At 47.0% G+C, this 16,309-nt stretch overlaps 1 protein-coding gene across 1 annotated transcript; it reads left to right on the forward strand.

The window, feature by feature from the left end:
- The first annotated feature begins 4,643 nt into the window (after positions 1-4,643).
- On the forward strand, positions 4,644-6,077 carry HES2 (hes family bHLH transcription factor 2). The gene is made up of 4 exons (XM_029578817.1): positions 4,644-4,756; positions 4,854-4,949; positions 5,052-5,142; positions 5,456-6,077. Exons 1-4 carry the CDS (start codon positions 4,670-4,672, stop codon positions 5,755-5,757), a joined length of 576 nt encoding a protein of 191 aa, XP_029434677.1. The 5' UTR covers positions 4,644-4,669; the 3' UTR covers positions 5,758-6,077.
- The last annotated feature ends 10,232 nt before the right edge of the window (positions 6,078-16,309 follow it).

The following is a 16,309-nucleotide window of genomic DNA, read 5'->3' on the forward strand; positions in this document are numbered from 1 at the left end:
TAGACCTGGCCCGTGCCTCATGAGTTGGTAGTATCAACAATGAAGGAAAAAGAAATCTTGACGTGTCCTGAAGTAACCTCTTGGGCTAGGTTTATTGGAAATCTAAGTAAATTAAAATTAGTTAAATAATTGGAGCTAACATTGGATAAAGTGCATGAATCGACTTGAGCATATCTAATCTTGAAAATGAAATGCATACATTAGAAAATCAAACCATTCTATTTCACAAAATGAATGATTTTGGAACTCCAACCCCATAGATTGTGTTAGGGTGCTAGGACTGATACCTTTGATTGGATTTATAAAATGCATCTTCCCTCTTCTCTGCATTAATCCTGCTAATGGACTTCATTTTGTGACAACCCTACTGGTCTTTTCAGGCTGACTTGTGGGAGTCCATTAAGGCTAAGGTGTCAAATTTGCAGAAGACTCCTGAAAAAGAGTGGAGCATTGGAGCGTGCCCAACAAAGAGATGCCTGTACATGGACTATGGAAAAGTGTGCAATGAAAAGGCACACAACCTCAGTTACAATGTCATATTTTATGGCAAAATACATGTTTACGTTCGTTATGGAAAAGGGGAAAGAGGAATTTGTGTGTTCTTGCTCACCTCCAAAACTGCAAACTGGAGTAAATAGGTGAAGTGTAAGAGGCACCCTAGGTGAAACTTCAATCTTGCACTCTTTCTCTTACACACCTGCCTATTGTTAGCAGCTTTAGCACAGCATCCCCCTCTCTTACCTTATTCAGTATCCACCTCTCTCACTCTCTGCCAAGTCTTGCATTTCCCTCCCTTTACCTCCTGTCCACAATGCCCACCTTTGTCTAGCCTTTTCTTTTCCCCTCTAACATCCTCCTCTTTGTCCCCTTCACTCCCTGCTCAGCACACTAGCATCATCGGAATATCTTTACCCCCTTTTGCAGTGGCCAGCATTCTCTCTCTCTCTCTCCTTCACATGCCCAGCATGCTCTTTCTCCACCTGCTCAGCATCCTTGCTCCACTCTACCCTCAGGTACCCAGCACCCACCCAGCTTCCTCTCTGTTAGCAAGTAACTCATTTAAAACAAATCGAAGAAAATTCTTTTTCACTCCGCGCATAGTTTGTGGCCAATGGCACGGATACCCTGTCACATGCCTGGAGGGAGCACTGGATGGCCGGCGCCATCTTTAAAAATGGCGCCGGCCATCCAGTGCTCCTACCATGTGACAGGGGCCGGCCAATGGCACGGATACCCTGTCACATGGTAAGGGCAAAGGGCCATTGGCGCCATTTTGATTAGTGGCAGCCGACGGCCCAGGAGCGGGAGATCACTCCCGGGACCCCCACTGGACCACCAGGTACCTGTAAAAAGGTTTTGGGGGGGGTCGGGAGGGTGGGGGAAGCTAAGGGATTCGTTTTAAAGGGTCGGGTGGGTTTAGGGGTTATTTTTGTGTGCTGTTTTTCCCACCCTCCCCCAAAACAATAAGAGAACCCCCACGAACAATATCATGGGGTTTTCCTATCGTTTTGGGGAGCCCCCGATTTCTGACGATTTTGAAAACATCATACGATATTTTCAATCGTCCAAAGCCCGATTCACATCCCTATTGGCCACTGTTGGAAACAGGATACTGGGCTTGATGGACCCTTGGTCTGACCCAGTATGGCATGTTCTTATGTTCCCAGCACCCATTCCTTTCTCTTTTGTGGTGTCATGCCTCATAAGTGGATAAGCAGTGTCTGGAGATTTCTGGGGTTTCTACTACTCCAAAAAAAATGTTGGCACTCTAGACGACTACCTAGCTTGCCTGAAGGAAGAACCGGCTCTAGAGCTAAATCATAAAATTCATAAACCCCTCATTATCACGTAAAATACTTGTAAAATAAGAGGCAGGGGATTAACTCCTCAGCTCAGCAATTCCAATGTTATGGGGAATCCCCATCATTCAGAGAGACTCAAATGTCTCCAGCACCCACCAATCTTACCCAATATATAGCACCCGGCAAGGATTTAGCCCTGCGAAGCAAGACCTTCTCTCATTCACCTCAACCCATTTCTCCTCTTCCAATGAATTTTCTGTCTTCACTGCTATCTAAAAAAGACAATCTAATCTTAAAAACGTTTACCCATGCAACAGACTGGCACAACATTGATTTAAATCACCAAAAGAGGATCTGACAGAATAAGAGACACAATTGTGATCTCTGGCAAAACTCACCTTCAGTTTAGTACTGTGTGAATAGTGATTTTCCACTTCTTCTAGGGAGAAATCTTTCGCTTCTGCTGATTTACCAAAATATTTCTAGCCAACGCTACTCAGGAAAGGAACACGATTTTTTGTTTTAAACGAAAGGTAGACCGCTGTCCATCCATTCTCCATCTCTTCCCCTCAGGGCCTCTCATAACTAATCTCAGATATTTAGACAAAGGTCTCTTGTGTTACTGACGTGCACAGATGGCTCACCAACGCCAAAATAGGCTTTAAAACACAATGCCCACCCTGAAGGAAACGTTATTATCAAATTTGTGCAACAAGTTTGTGGTTTTTTGGGGGGAAGCGTGTGCGCTGGCTGCCGAAGAAGAGCGGACAATGGAGGTCCCAGGGGGGCTTCCTCGGCGCGTGCTGCAAAGCCTGATCTATTACTCGCTCTCTGCCCACCAACTCCATCCTGCCCGGACGGAGCCTGGGATACCCCAGATCGAGTGGAAATAGTTATTTCCACTATGAACTCAGTACAGAACTGGGAAATATCAAATACAGTCACTAACTCCCTGCTCTGCAGCCTGTATTCAAATGGCTTGAAGGATCTATGCTGTCTGTGAGGTTTCTTTCTGCATTCAGTGCGAAGAGTCACATTTTTTCCGGTCGATTTCCTTTACTGTTACCCCTATATTTTAAATAGGCACCTTATAAATGTAAGTCATTTTTACATTTCTTATCCTGCTTATCTCAGTCTGCTTACAGATTTTCCAATGGCAGATGTTTTATTTTTAAATGAGTGCATTGTAGCTTGGGAAGCCAGTTTTGCATCCGAGACAGGTAGCTATAGGGCTCCATATAATCCCGAAAAAAAAAAAGCCAAACTGTTACCAAATGCATGCGCAATTCTGTAATTCGTTGTCGCCCAAATAAAAGCTTTTGTGAGGAGAACAATCCCTCTATTGCTCTAATCACTTCTCACACAGAAGCTTTGAAAAATCATGAATATAGATCGACCCAAGCAAAATAGCAGGGGTCCGGGGGGGGGGGGGGTAGAGGCAGGTTCGGGTGGGGGCGGGGATGGACCCCCCCTCCAAAATCTTTAAAACAAAATATATTGCATCCATCACAGATGGGGGTACGGACGCTGATAATGTTTGAAATAACGAAATCCTAACTGAAATTTAAATGCAACTCTCCTAGCCCCGGTGGGGGGGGGGGGGGGGGGAGAAGTTGCTGAAAACTGGAAAAAGCCGCAGTGCGGGCGAGCCCCCATCTGGCCTGGCCAATGGCGCGTGCCCGGCGCGTGGCCAGCCCAAGCCACGAGGGCGAGGCCCCGCAGCCCCACCCGAGCAGGGAAGCACTCGGCAGGGTCCGACAAGAGGTCCAGCTCCTCTTTTGAAAAATGCAACGTATTGGGATCATGAAACAGGGCCAGAGATTTAAGATAATTTAGCAAATTCTTCTCCGCCCCTCTAGACGCAAGGAGCTCTTCAAAACGGAATACAAAATAAACGATTAAACAACAACGTAAGAAAAAGTAAAAAAAAAGGCATAAAGACAGAACAATTGATACACAAACCGCAGACAATAATAATAATAATAATAATAATAATAATAATAATAATAATAATAAAATGAAATGAGAAGTAACAGGACCTGTTGCGCTTCCAGCACTTTTAATGTGCAAGCAATTCTGCTTCTCTCCGCTGCAGGGTCCAGGGAAGAGTCTCCCCGGCCAGCTCCGGGGTCCTGGGGGGGGTTTAACCAAAAAACCAGACGAAGCCCGGTCCTGTCCCCACGGCTCCCCTGTAACCGGTGAGGCGAGAGAGAGCAGTAAGCACTTGCTCAAGCTTTCAGGTGCCTTTGGAGATTTGCCCCGACATGTTCGCCTAGACCAGAATGGGTTATCGTTTTACACTTCGGTTATCGGTCTGCGTGCTGTTAGTCGTATTATTTCTTTTACGTGGGTCCCTCTCAACCATTTTCCTATTATTTGCCTGACATTTTGTGTAAAGGTTACAGCCTGGCCCAGACCTCAGATCACTGCGGACGGTCTGTCTTTCTATTCATTATATTTGCCATTTGCAGCTTTCATTCCTGATTTATTCATCGCCCTTCCTTTGCAAAATAAAATACATGAAACTATTCCGGGCTGCAAGCAGAGCCGGGGTGGGTAGATGAGCTGGGCAAATGATTGATGGAGCGGATAGGCGGCTACGTGGACGGATTAATCGATTCGATGTCCGTAATCAGCGCTGAATCCCACTCCCTTCTCTAATGAAGGAACAGCCCTGACCAGATGGCTCCCCTCGGCAGCGCGAGAGGCTGGAGGATGCGCTCCCAGAGGAGCCGGGGCGTCCCAAACGCTCCTCGCACAAAGGCTGGAGGAGGAGCCGAGCTGGAGGGAGAGTCCATAAAACGCCAGGACGGAGCCGGCCCAGACCCAGTCCGCTTCTGGGGCAGCCGATCGGAAGTTAGCCGGCCATGTCTCCTCGCGTTACAGCCCCCGGCTACCCGGCCAGGAGCAGGGGTGTCCCCAAGAGAAACGGGCAAGCCCCTGAGCTGAGAAAGGTGAGCTCCATCCTCCTCCACACACCCCCCCCCGACGCCTCCTCCCCAAGGGCGCTCTCCAATACTGACCCTCCCCACCTCTCCCTGCACTTTTCAGACTCTCAAGCCGCTGATGGAGAAGCGCAGGCGAGCTCGGATCAACGAAAGCCTGAACCAGCTGAAGACGCTCATCCTGCCTCTAATCGGGAAAGATGTAAGTGTGATGGGGGGGAATCGTGGCAGGTCCCCCCCTCATTCTCGGGCGGTCTGTTCGGGGCGAGCGGCTGATCCTTGGCTCTTTTTCTCCTTTCCGCAGAGCTCGCGCTATTCGAAGCTGGAGAAGGCGGATATCTTGGAGCTGACGGTGCGCTTCCTCCGGGAGCTGCCTGCGCCCCTCCAGCTGCACGGTAAGTGCCGCGCTGCAGCCCCGCGTGTTAAATAGCGCCACTGCAGCGCACTTCAAAGGGTAGAAAACAAGTTAGCGCCACCCAAATAATCAAATTGAACTTTCAGCAACTTATTTTTACTGCAAATGTACAACTTAATGCCTCTTGTCTGGTATCACGCGTTGCTGTTATTGTATAATTATTATTGTGTGCGCGTTCTACGAATGCTTGTGCGCTAAGCACATTGCAGTCTCCCTGCTGTAATATAAATGCGGATTTGAAAGGCCAGAGGATTTAGTTGTGATGCTTTGGGATCTCTTTTTTTTCTTCGCAGATTCCTCAGACAGTTATCGAGAAGGCTACCGTGCCTGCATGACCCGCCTTAGCCACCTTCTGGCCAAGAAGCACCTGCTGGACGGAGACACCTGCGCTCGCCTCCTGGACCATCTGCAGCGGTGCCCGGAGCCCTCCGGCTGCTCGACATCGAAGGAGCCGGGCCGGAGCTCCAGGCTCGTGCTCCACCTCCACCCCGGCAGAAGGGCCGAGCTCCCCTCTTCATCCGCCAGCTTCCAGCACCTCCACCGACCTCTGCCCGCCCAGCAGACCTCCACTGGCTTCATCTGGAGGCCCTGGTAGAGAGACTCTCCGGGACTGTGTAAGGCTGTATATAGGACCTCGTTTGAATTTATACAGAGATTTATTTTTCCACTGACCGTGACCACATTTAGCCTTTAAAATGTCTGTACATTTCCATATTTTTCTTACAAGACCTGAATCAGGAAACACACACACACATTTTGCTAAAAGAAACCTTTTTCTGAGCAATATTTAGTCCTAAAATGGGTTAAATAGATGGGGGTGAAATAAATAAATAAATAAATAAATAAATAGGACCCCGGTAAACCCAAAGGGTTAATTTAGTATGCTAATTGCACATTTTTTATAATTGGGGACTGTGCAAAAAAAAAAAAAAAGCAGCTGTATATAAAAAACTTGTAATATCTGGCACTTTTTTATTTGCATTTATTATATTTTATTATGGAAGTTTTTTAAAATAAAGTTTATTCTTAAAATTGAAAACCGTCCAGACTGTGTGGGATTCCATTTTTTGGGGGGAAATACACTTTTGGGTGAGCCTTGTATGCAAATCTATCTCATGCATATTCACTATGTATGTCCTGAAAACCAGACTGGCTAAATGGGTCCCATGGATTGGATTGAGAATCCCAGTTGTAGATTAATAGAGATGTCTAAAGCATTTCTAGGCAACTCTGGTCCTGGAGTGCTACAAACAGGTCTGCTTTTTCAGAATATCCAAAATGAATATGCATGAGGCATATTTGCATGCACTGCTTCCACTACCATTCCCCTTCTTCTGTAGTCTGTCTGCCCCAGCCTTCCTTCCCTGTGATCTGTCTCCTGCAACCTGTTCCCTCTCTTTCTTCCTCTGCAGGTTTATCTTCCTTCATCCTTCCTCTGAGCTTTCTCTGTCTTCTCTCCTTCCCATGCAGTTTGTCCAAGGTGCTCCAAAGCAGGGGAAGGGAAGCAAATCAAGGTGGCCATCTTGGACCATGGTTTGAGGATCCCATGCCACTATGGTGTTACATTCCCATTTCATTCCCTACTGGTGTATCCCATGTACTGAAGAAGAACTGCTCATGGCACCTTCTTCCCAGCCAGTAGCAGAGTGGTTCCAGCACTTCTAACCTGCACCTATTGCCACTGGTTCCTCTTCGGGTCAGATAGGTATGGGAGGGAGAGGAACCAGCACAGGAGGTGATGGGGGGGCGGGGGGGGAGACAGGAGGGAAGCGAGGAAGATGCCCCAGGAAGCAGATGAGCAGCCTAAACGTTGGGGATGAAAGGATTAAGTGTGTGCGGTGGTAGTGATGGGGATGGGGTGGGGGAAAGAGAGATGGGACTCAGGGATGAGGTTGGATGGCAAGATTATCCTTGGGGGGGGGGGGGGCAGCAAGTTGGTGCAGCTGCCCCTGCCATCACTGCTGGTAGGCCAGAAAGTACTGCATGCATGGAGAGACACCCCCTCCTCTTCAATCTCTGAGGGGAGGAGGACCTCTTCCATCATCCGTCACCCCCCTATCTCTTCCACCTCAAGCTGGGTTGGCTCCTTCATGGCCAATTCACCCTGATCCCACGAAGGTCAGCTTTCCCTTCTTCCTTTCCCTGTGTCTTGCCCCCACCTCTTTCCCCCTTCTGAGGGTTAGTTTCCCTCTTCCTTCCCTGTTCCTATCCTTCTTCTACTCTCGTTGTTTGTCCTGGTTGGGGGTGAGTGGGAAGAACCAAGAAATTTGGGGTTCAGCATCCGTCTTCTCTAGTAGCATAAGGTGTTTTTGAATTTGAACCTCTGTGGATGTCAAAATTATATACAGATATCGATAGAGATAGAGAGATATATATATATGAGGCTGTTTGGCTTTGAAGTGCTAAACAGCAGAATATAAATATATATATATATATATATATATATATATATATATATATATATATATATATATATACCCTTTTCTGCTCAATATCTCAAAAGTACTCATCCAATGTTGTGCTCCGCGGCCGTGGCGCCCCACGACCGCGGCCCCCTACCTGATTCACAGCGCCGTGGGAGGGCTCCGACTCGGGCCATCGTGCCCGCGGCCTCCGGTGCTGCCCGTTGCAGGGGAAGCTGTCCTGCTTCCCCCCAGCGGCGTCTCCCCTCCGCGGGGGAAATCCAAAATGGGCACCGCCATGCTTTAGCACTAGGCCACGCCCCCTCCACAGAATTAAAGGGACCCATCCCTTTAAATGACCTCACCTGTTCTCTATCAGCCAGGGCAGAGGAAGTATAAAAGGCAGCTTCCTCTGCTCATCCAGTGACTTGGTAATGTCCTCCAACACTGTCTAGTCTGCTTGCTTTGGTGAGTTCCCTGTGCTCGGATGCTGGTTCCTGGTTTGTCTTGGTGTTCCCGGTTCCTGACTTCGGATTGGCTTTTGGTGATTCTCTGGTTCCTGACTTTGGATTGGCAAGCGGTGATTCTCTGGCACTCAACTTCGGACTGGTGAGCATTGACCCTCTGGCACTTGACCTAGGACTCCATCAAGACCACTGTCTCCAAGGGCCCACCTAAGTCCCAGTGGCCCGGGTCCCTATGGGCTCTTCCTGGGGGGACCGTGGGCTTCCAGGGCAAAGCTCCAGTTGGCCTTTGCACCGATACCCTGACCTCCTAGGTCCACCTAAGTCCCAGCGGTCGGGTCCCTACGGGCTCCTCCTGGGGGGACCGCAGACCACCAGTGGTAAAGACACAGCGCCACCTCGTCTCTTCATTGTCTCAGTGTTCGCCTCAGTCTCCAGTGCCAAGGGTCAGCTGGTCCTGCCTCCTGTTCTGCCTCGCCACCCGACGAGAGAGCCTATGGACCCTCCGAAAGGTATATCATCCTCTCGTTGGCCAAGGGTCCACAAGCCTGAGCATAACATCCAATCAGCAGTGTTTAGAAAGATTCACAAATTATTCTGAGTCTTATTTACTGTGATGCAACAAATGAGATATCCTACACACAAAGAATCAAACAGATATTTATTTGTAGGTTTTGTTATACCGTCTATCACCTCTTTGTATGTTGATTATGTTATTTGCTTTATGAAAGGCTGCTCTTAAGTTCTGGATTTAAGTTTAATTTCTGGCCTTACATATTCTATCCAGATGCATGAATTCTTGTCCCAGAGAGCTGACAAGGAGTATCAGTGATAGGAGTAGGATTTGAACTCTCACTTCCCTAGTTCACAGCCCACTTTTCTAACTGGTAGGCCACTCCTCTACTAAAAAGATGTCCAAATGAAGGATACGATTTCAGATTTTTTTTAGAGAACCCTAACCCAAGGCACTTTACAACATCTTACATAAAGGTAGAATTAATTCCTGTCCCAGAGACCTTGTGACTACTTCAGAGATTGGAAAATAAGTGACATGGCCCATGTCACCACTTACATTGGTGATAGAAGCAGGACCCGTGTCTCCTGGTTCCTGATCCTTATGCCAAGCACTCAGCTGCCCACTCTCTGCCAGTTTTCTCTGACTCACTACAAAAAGTAGGATCATATCTGAAACAGTTTCCATTTCACCCTGCTTGCAGTCCACAGCAGCAATATCTACAGGAGATGGGGATTTTACAAGTAGAGGAGGGCACTTATCACTCACGCATCCAAATGAAACTGCTTCAGTCCCAATGAAGGAGAAAGACTCCTGCTTTACAAACTCCAGAAGCTGGCGTGGAAAAGCAAACTGAGCTTCCAAGATAGGACGGTCAGTGAGTGCTGCGTTTTCTTCAGATGCTTTCCTCAGGGCCAGAACAGGTGCAACCGCCAGTCTTTGGAAAGCAGGGACTGTCACCAAGAGCTCAATCACTCACTGCCCAGCCTGGGATAATTATCCACCATACTGTTTGGGATGCAGGCTTAACAATAAATGACATTAACATTGTAGACATGATGCAACGCTTTGGTTCAGCCCTGGTTCATGCTTGGTCTTGCCTGCGAATTCTCAGTAGACTGGCGGGTGAATGGGTCCTATTTCCTCTTGGCCCATCCTTCTGCAAAATTCTCTAGTTACATGGGGACATTGGAATTAAAGTGCTCTGCTATCTCACAAGGGTGCACTTGTGCGGGTTCCAGATGCAAGGGTGATCTGTGCCTCTCAGTGACAGAGGACTATTATTACAGTGGCTGGGTTAGATGGGAGAAGGTTTAAAACTGGAGGGTGACCTCAGGTAGCTGCAAATAAAGACTGCTGGTGCCATAGTTCAGAGCTCATTCAGTTGCTCTGAAGAAGAGGCATGCATGATTACACATGTTCTCAGAAAGGAGTTCCTACAAGTTTAAGGGTACCACTGGTGTCTCTTGATGCTGCAAGGTGCTGACAGCATAGCCCAGGTGCTGGCCTGGATCCCAGCACCAGGCAATGGTGAATTTTCCATGACACACCTGAGCTGAAACATGGTGGTACCTGCTACCCATCCCAACACACTCCTTGAGCAGAGTCAACTTTTCGGTAGGGCCAGTAGGGCAGTTTGCCCAGGTCACCACCATGTGACAAAGGATGCTGCCAGCCTGGGATCACCACCAATGCAATTCCCCATGGTGTATGGGTATGCATGCACGTCAGGCCATGCACACCTCGACCCAATCCTGGCAGGAGTGCTGGTATTTCCTGTATGCTGACCTTGTGCATCACGAGATCAGCGTACAGGAAGTGCTGGCCTGGGAGCTTTGGATATACTTGCAGGGTCCGCAGAGATGGGAAGGAACAGTGGTGGCAGCTCTTTCACTAAATAGGTATTTTGTCTGGGAAGGAAACAGGAGGAATGAGCAAATGGGGTGGTAGTAGCGAGTTGGGGTGGAGGAGGGGGGGCAAGATGGAGATGCTGGAAGGGAGGAATGAAATGCAGGAGGTGGGTGCTGGGGTGGAGGAAGAGGTTAAGGGGGATGGGGATTAAGAAGCAGGATGTAGTGTGCTGGGAGAGGGGGTAGGGAGGCAGATGCTGTGGAGCAGGGACACATACTCTGCTGCTCACTTGTGGAGAAAGCCTGTGTGCACCAGGCCCCACTAATCCATGCCAAGGACCAGGGAGCAAGATCAGTTTGGAGGGGGGGAACCATTGAGAAGTTTCACCCAGGGTGCTATTTGCCCTAGAGCTGGCGCCGCCCCCAAGTATCCCTAGAGAACAGCAGGCATGCCAGCAAATATACCCCTACCCCTCTGAAGCCCCTCATCCCGTTACTTATTAGAAACCAAGGGTTGAGGGACCACCAACAATCATATAGTTAGTCTAGAATTGTATTTACTTGTATTCTTCTTGCAAGCAGCAGGTCCCTGGAAGAATTTTACAAGCCCTTCCGGCACTGTGCTGGAGAGGTTAGCATGTTTGCAGGATTTAGGGCTAAGCGTGCGGGGGCAGAGCCAGAGCGAGCTGCCCGGGCATGCAAGGTGGAGAATAGGTTCAGCCGCCCACACTCCCTACCGTTGAGTAAGCAGTTTCGCTCAGCAGTTCCCAGGTGAGGCTCCGGGCGATTTAGGGAGCTGTAATGAGATCCCATAGCTTCGGAAGCATGAAAACCAGCAGAGCAAAGGCACCCGGGGTGGCTTCCCACGTGTGCTGGTTGCCTGCACGTCTAGGGCCCTGCTTCCGTTTTGCTCTGTGAGGCAATAGGACCACAGTCAAAACATAGCGTGCGCCGACAGCTGCACTACACTTTTATTTTATTTGCAGTGCTTCCGGAAGTTCAGATCAAATCATTGAGGAGATGTTTGCTGGCATGAGCTTGCTTCTGGGGGCTCCGCAGAGATCTGCTTCATTGGCAGTACTATTCAATATTGATTTATAGCCATTGGCGTGGATATTGTCTTTTTTTTGGAGTTTTTGTATTTTATGATTGCAGACGATAGTCAACTTGGTCTGCGCTGTGATGCGGTTTACGTGCTGTATAAACGTAATCAAAGACTGCCAGCTTGGTGCTTCCCTCTTAGCCTCCTGCTGGCAGGATTTTTGCCGTCCCCAAAAATTTGACACTCTAGGTGACCGCCTAGTTTGTCCAATGCAAGCACCGGCCCTGAGAAACATGATACTTAGATCGGAAGATAGTTGCTTCTAATGAGCGTAACTCAGTCAATCACTGCAAATTGTAACCCTCCTATAATTTCTGAGGAGTGATTTTTGCATTCCAAGTCAAGTTTAAAGCCCACAGATAAAGCTGTATTTTTAAAGTTATGAATGATCAGGCATTTAAAGAAGTAGACACCAGTGGTGCTCTTCCTTGCTGAGAACATGGGTAGTCATGCATGCATGCATGCCTCTTCTTCTGAGCCTTGGACCATGGCAGCAGGAGTCTTATTTACAGGCACCAGGAGTCACCCTCCAGTTTTAAACCTTCTCCCATCTAACTCAGCCATGCAATGCCAGGCATTTAAAGAAGTAGACTGTGATTTCATGGATTATAATGTTTTCAGTGAGCTGAAACTTGCATTTGAATGCCATGTAAGGAGAAACTATACTTTTGGAACAACACATAAAGAGATTTATGTATAAGGGGACTTAATTGTAGTTTTATGTGGGGTATTGTGGTGTCGATGTAGCATTAATGTGTTTGTATGAGTGGTTTTGTATTGAGGTTTTATTGGCGTGTTGGTGGTGATAAGGTATGTGTGAATCATTCCTGAATGATATATTTGTAATTTAGAGTAACGAAATATCTAGCTTTTGTTAACCTGTTATGAATAAATTTGAGATTTTGTACTGTTCTCATATGAGTTTGCATGATTTAAAGAAGTAGGTCTGGCATTTAGATCTACCAATGGTGGCACAGGTCTCAGGACTGAGCAAGCTGCAGTGCATTACAGCCAGGGTTACCAAAGGTGTTAATTCATTTTTTAGCAGTTACTTCAGAAGGCCACAGCAAGGATGATAACAAGGATGGGCTATAAGGTGAGTATTACCCTTACAATCCTGATACAAATATAGAAGGCTAGATATAATGAGGAGATTCAAACTTAGGTGGCAAATTTGTTAACTGCACCATCTTTTAAGGATTTTAAATTGCAAGAGATGAAGAAGAGAGCATTTTCCATAGCTGACCCCATTCTTTGGAATGCCTTAGAAAATGAATTGCGATCCAAAAAGAATTATTTAAAGTTTAGGAAAAATGAAAAGCTGAACAAACAGCTTTTGGTCAATGAGGATGGTTTATTTTATTTTGCTGTGTTTTAAGGCCTGGATAAAGAGGAGATGGTGGTCATTATATGCTTTACTGTCCATGTATGTTTTGATTTTATGAACGCTTTATTGGAATCTGCTATGAACAGTCTTTGATTGGAATTTGCAGATTCAAGTTTTAAGACATAAATATAGATTGGGACAGTTCCTATTCCTTAACCTTTTCTGACTTTATGAATAGAAGTGAATCTGGGGTGCTGCCCCAGGCAGGCCCTTTACCAATAATACATGGGAAAGACGGGGATGCTGGAGGGACCTAGACTGGGATCTTCTCTGCTCTTGGACCAGAGATGGTGGAGTGCAAAGGAAGTCCATTCTGCCTCTTGCAGGTGGTCACACTGTGTGGAAGGCAGCTGGGATCGATCCTCTGCAATGTGGACAGGAACAGCTGGGCAGGCAGGACGGGCTTTTCCTGAAGCGCTACCTCTGAAGGTTGATAATGCCATCTTGCTGCCTGAACTACAAATGCAGGAAGGTAATGGTACTCTTTCTCTCTTTCTGAGCATATGAAGCCATTACTCATAAAATAATGGTAGAACAGACACACACTTACTCATTTTCGGATCTCAGAATTTTCTAAATTCTCATGGCCCAGTTGTACCAGCTCACTTGGAACCCAGGACTGGGATCTGCTGCTGGAAGCTTCCGTAGCTTCCTCACCCCTCCCCCCAGCCCTCCGCTGTTCCTAATCTGGTCCTTGCAGCAATGGCAGACATGCATCAAGGCTTCTTCCGGAATCCTGTATCACAGGCTCTAAATGTGTCCTTAGGGGTGACCATGACTCCCTCCCCCGTCAGAGGGTGTTGGCGTTGCCTCTGCGGTATCCCTCATTCCAGATGACCTAGGGTGCAGAAGGCTTGATCCCAACCTGGGAAACTGAATCCAGGCCCCACGATCTGGCAGTGAACAGCAGTGCCATTGAATCACTGGGCCGAACCATGAAGATACCACTTTCTAATGTGCTTGTTTTACAGGTGGCATTTCCCTTCTGGTGCACAAATGCAACCATTTCATCATTGGTCTGTAGGCATTTCAGGAGCATGCCTGCTTAGATTTTGCATTTGTGCTGCCAGAGATATAGGTAGCATAACATGGATTGGTGCCAAATACATCATGCAAACTTTCACGCCTTATAACCTTTTTGTTTGTTTATTTGTTTTATACATGATTTAAAAAGCTGTTGTCCTTTGCAATAGTTTGCAGGACAGAGTCTATGAGTCGGATTCGGCACTTTGGAAAGGCTCCCAGCTGTAATCGCATGGCTTCTTCCCTTGCAGCCTGCAAGTGTCTTCCTGACCCCGTGGGAGGTGGTGGAGCTGGCTTTCAGGTTTCGGTTTGGCGTGGCTTTACCTGTACAGAAACGCACTGGAAACTCTTTATACCTGGCTTTTGCAAACAATACCCCTCCGGGAGATCAAATGCAAGCAGTTTGTACATGAAGCGCATGTCGTGTAGCCCCGAGGCTATTCCAGGCATGTAACCTCACCACACCTTTCTGTTTTCTCCTCCAAAGCCAGAGAATCCATGGGAAAGTGGAGCTCAGGCTGTTTGTTGTCTTTTAAGAATGTTTTCAGGTTACACAAACCACAATTCCATGCAAATAGCTGTCTAGAGATCCCCAAATTTGTCTTTGTACTCACTTACATCCTTTCAGGGAAAGCCGGAAGGAGGATGACACTGGATGTCAAAAGGAATGAATAAGCTTGAAAGTCATCTAATTTGATAAGTCACTTTAAACTAGTAGACAGGCTTTGTTCAGATCCCGTCCCTCTCACACCAAATTTGTCCATTCTGCCTCCCTCTCATACTCCCCCCCAAATCTTTCACCCCCTTTCTAAACTGGGAAAGTCTCATGAGACCTCAAGGACCTAGCTCCATACAAAGTTTGATGCAACTAGGTCCAACTATTTCAAAGTTAGAAGGCGGGACACACTTATTTCTTATCAAAAACTGTCAATCTGCCCCCCCCCCCTCCCCGCTTCCATAGCCCCTTGCACTCCTGCATCACTCACCAGCTTCAGAAACTCCAAAAGTCTGCTATCCCACCAAGGACCTACCTCCAAACTCATTTTGGTGGAGCTAAGTCCAGCAGTTTCAAGGTTATAAGGGAGACACAAACACACAAGCTGCCACACACAGAGACATTCAGTACAATCTCATGACCTTCTTACCCTATGGAAAGGAGGCTAATTAACTCATCGGTGGGCAAATTTCCCATGCTAGGTACCCTGCCCATTTCAGTCAACCTGCTGAATCATGCTATAGAATTAATCTGGTGATTATTTTCAGACCCAAATAAATGAAGGACAAGAATAAACTTTCAGAGACACAAGATACTCTGATACAACAAAGTTATGGATAAACATCATCAGCACGTTAGGAGGCACAACATTGAAGGGGGTGGGTAGGAGGGGGGGGGGAGGGGTAAAATGCCCCAGTGCTATGAAAAGCAGTAGTTGCTTTAGTGTACACCATTGCAGAATATTATATGCCACAGTGGGATCACAGCACCTATACAAAACATCCAACTTCATCTTAAATGGTGTGATGCATGCTGTAACTGGCACCGTGGGACCTATGCCATGACCTTGGTGCTCCCTCTCTCCCCCCCATCCCACCCTTGCGCACACACACACACACACACACACACACACACACACACACACACACACACCCTGTGCTATCAGATATAGCGCCTCTCTATATTTGTTGTCTTGAGCACTGAATTGACAAATATAAGCCCATTTGTGGGAACTTCAACATCCCAATGCATCAAGACCTCAAGGAATTTTAGGGTTTGAGTGGCATCCAATGGGTTTCACTCTCTGGCATGTAATTTATGGGGACCCCATTTCAGAGGAAGATTTCTGGAGCCATCTCTGAATTTTATTTTGTGTAGGATATTATAGTATCATGTCACTGTATCCTGTCAAAGTGGTAACCAAGTTTTCATATTCACAGTTCTCCTGATAAGAATATTTTTAATGGATAAAATTAACATATTTGCTATCTTATGGATTACCTTTTTGTTTTTTTTTCATTAGAATAATTTTAAAGAGAAATTCAATCACCTCATTACATTTAAGTCCAGAAACTGAAGATCAGTCTTATACCTATCCAGAACCATGTGCTGCAGGAATATGAGATCCAATTGACAGCTATTTTGCTGTAGCAGCTCTAAGGGATGTCGCTTGATTTATTACAACAGGCAAATCTTTTGTTTAAGAGTGGCTGTACAAGTACAGACACTTACTGACAAATGAGGTGTGTGCTAATCACTAGTGAAACCTGCCCTCGGGTGCTGCCAATCATGACACGAGCTGGTCTCATGCCTGGCACAACTGGTAAAACAGGATCGCCCCATTGCAAATACGTGCTTGAGCTCATTGCAGAAAATGTAAAAGATTGTGTCAGTTCCCATGGAATTATCA

The sequence above is a fragment of the Rhinatrema bivittatum genome, chromosome 15 (assembly GCF_901001135.1).
Source record: "Rhinatrema bivittatum chromosome 15, aRhiBiv1.1, whole genome shotgun sequence".
NCBI lineage: Eukaryota > Metazoa > Chordata > Amphibia > Gymnophiona > Rhinatrematidae > Rhinatrema > Rhinatrema bivittatum.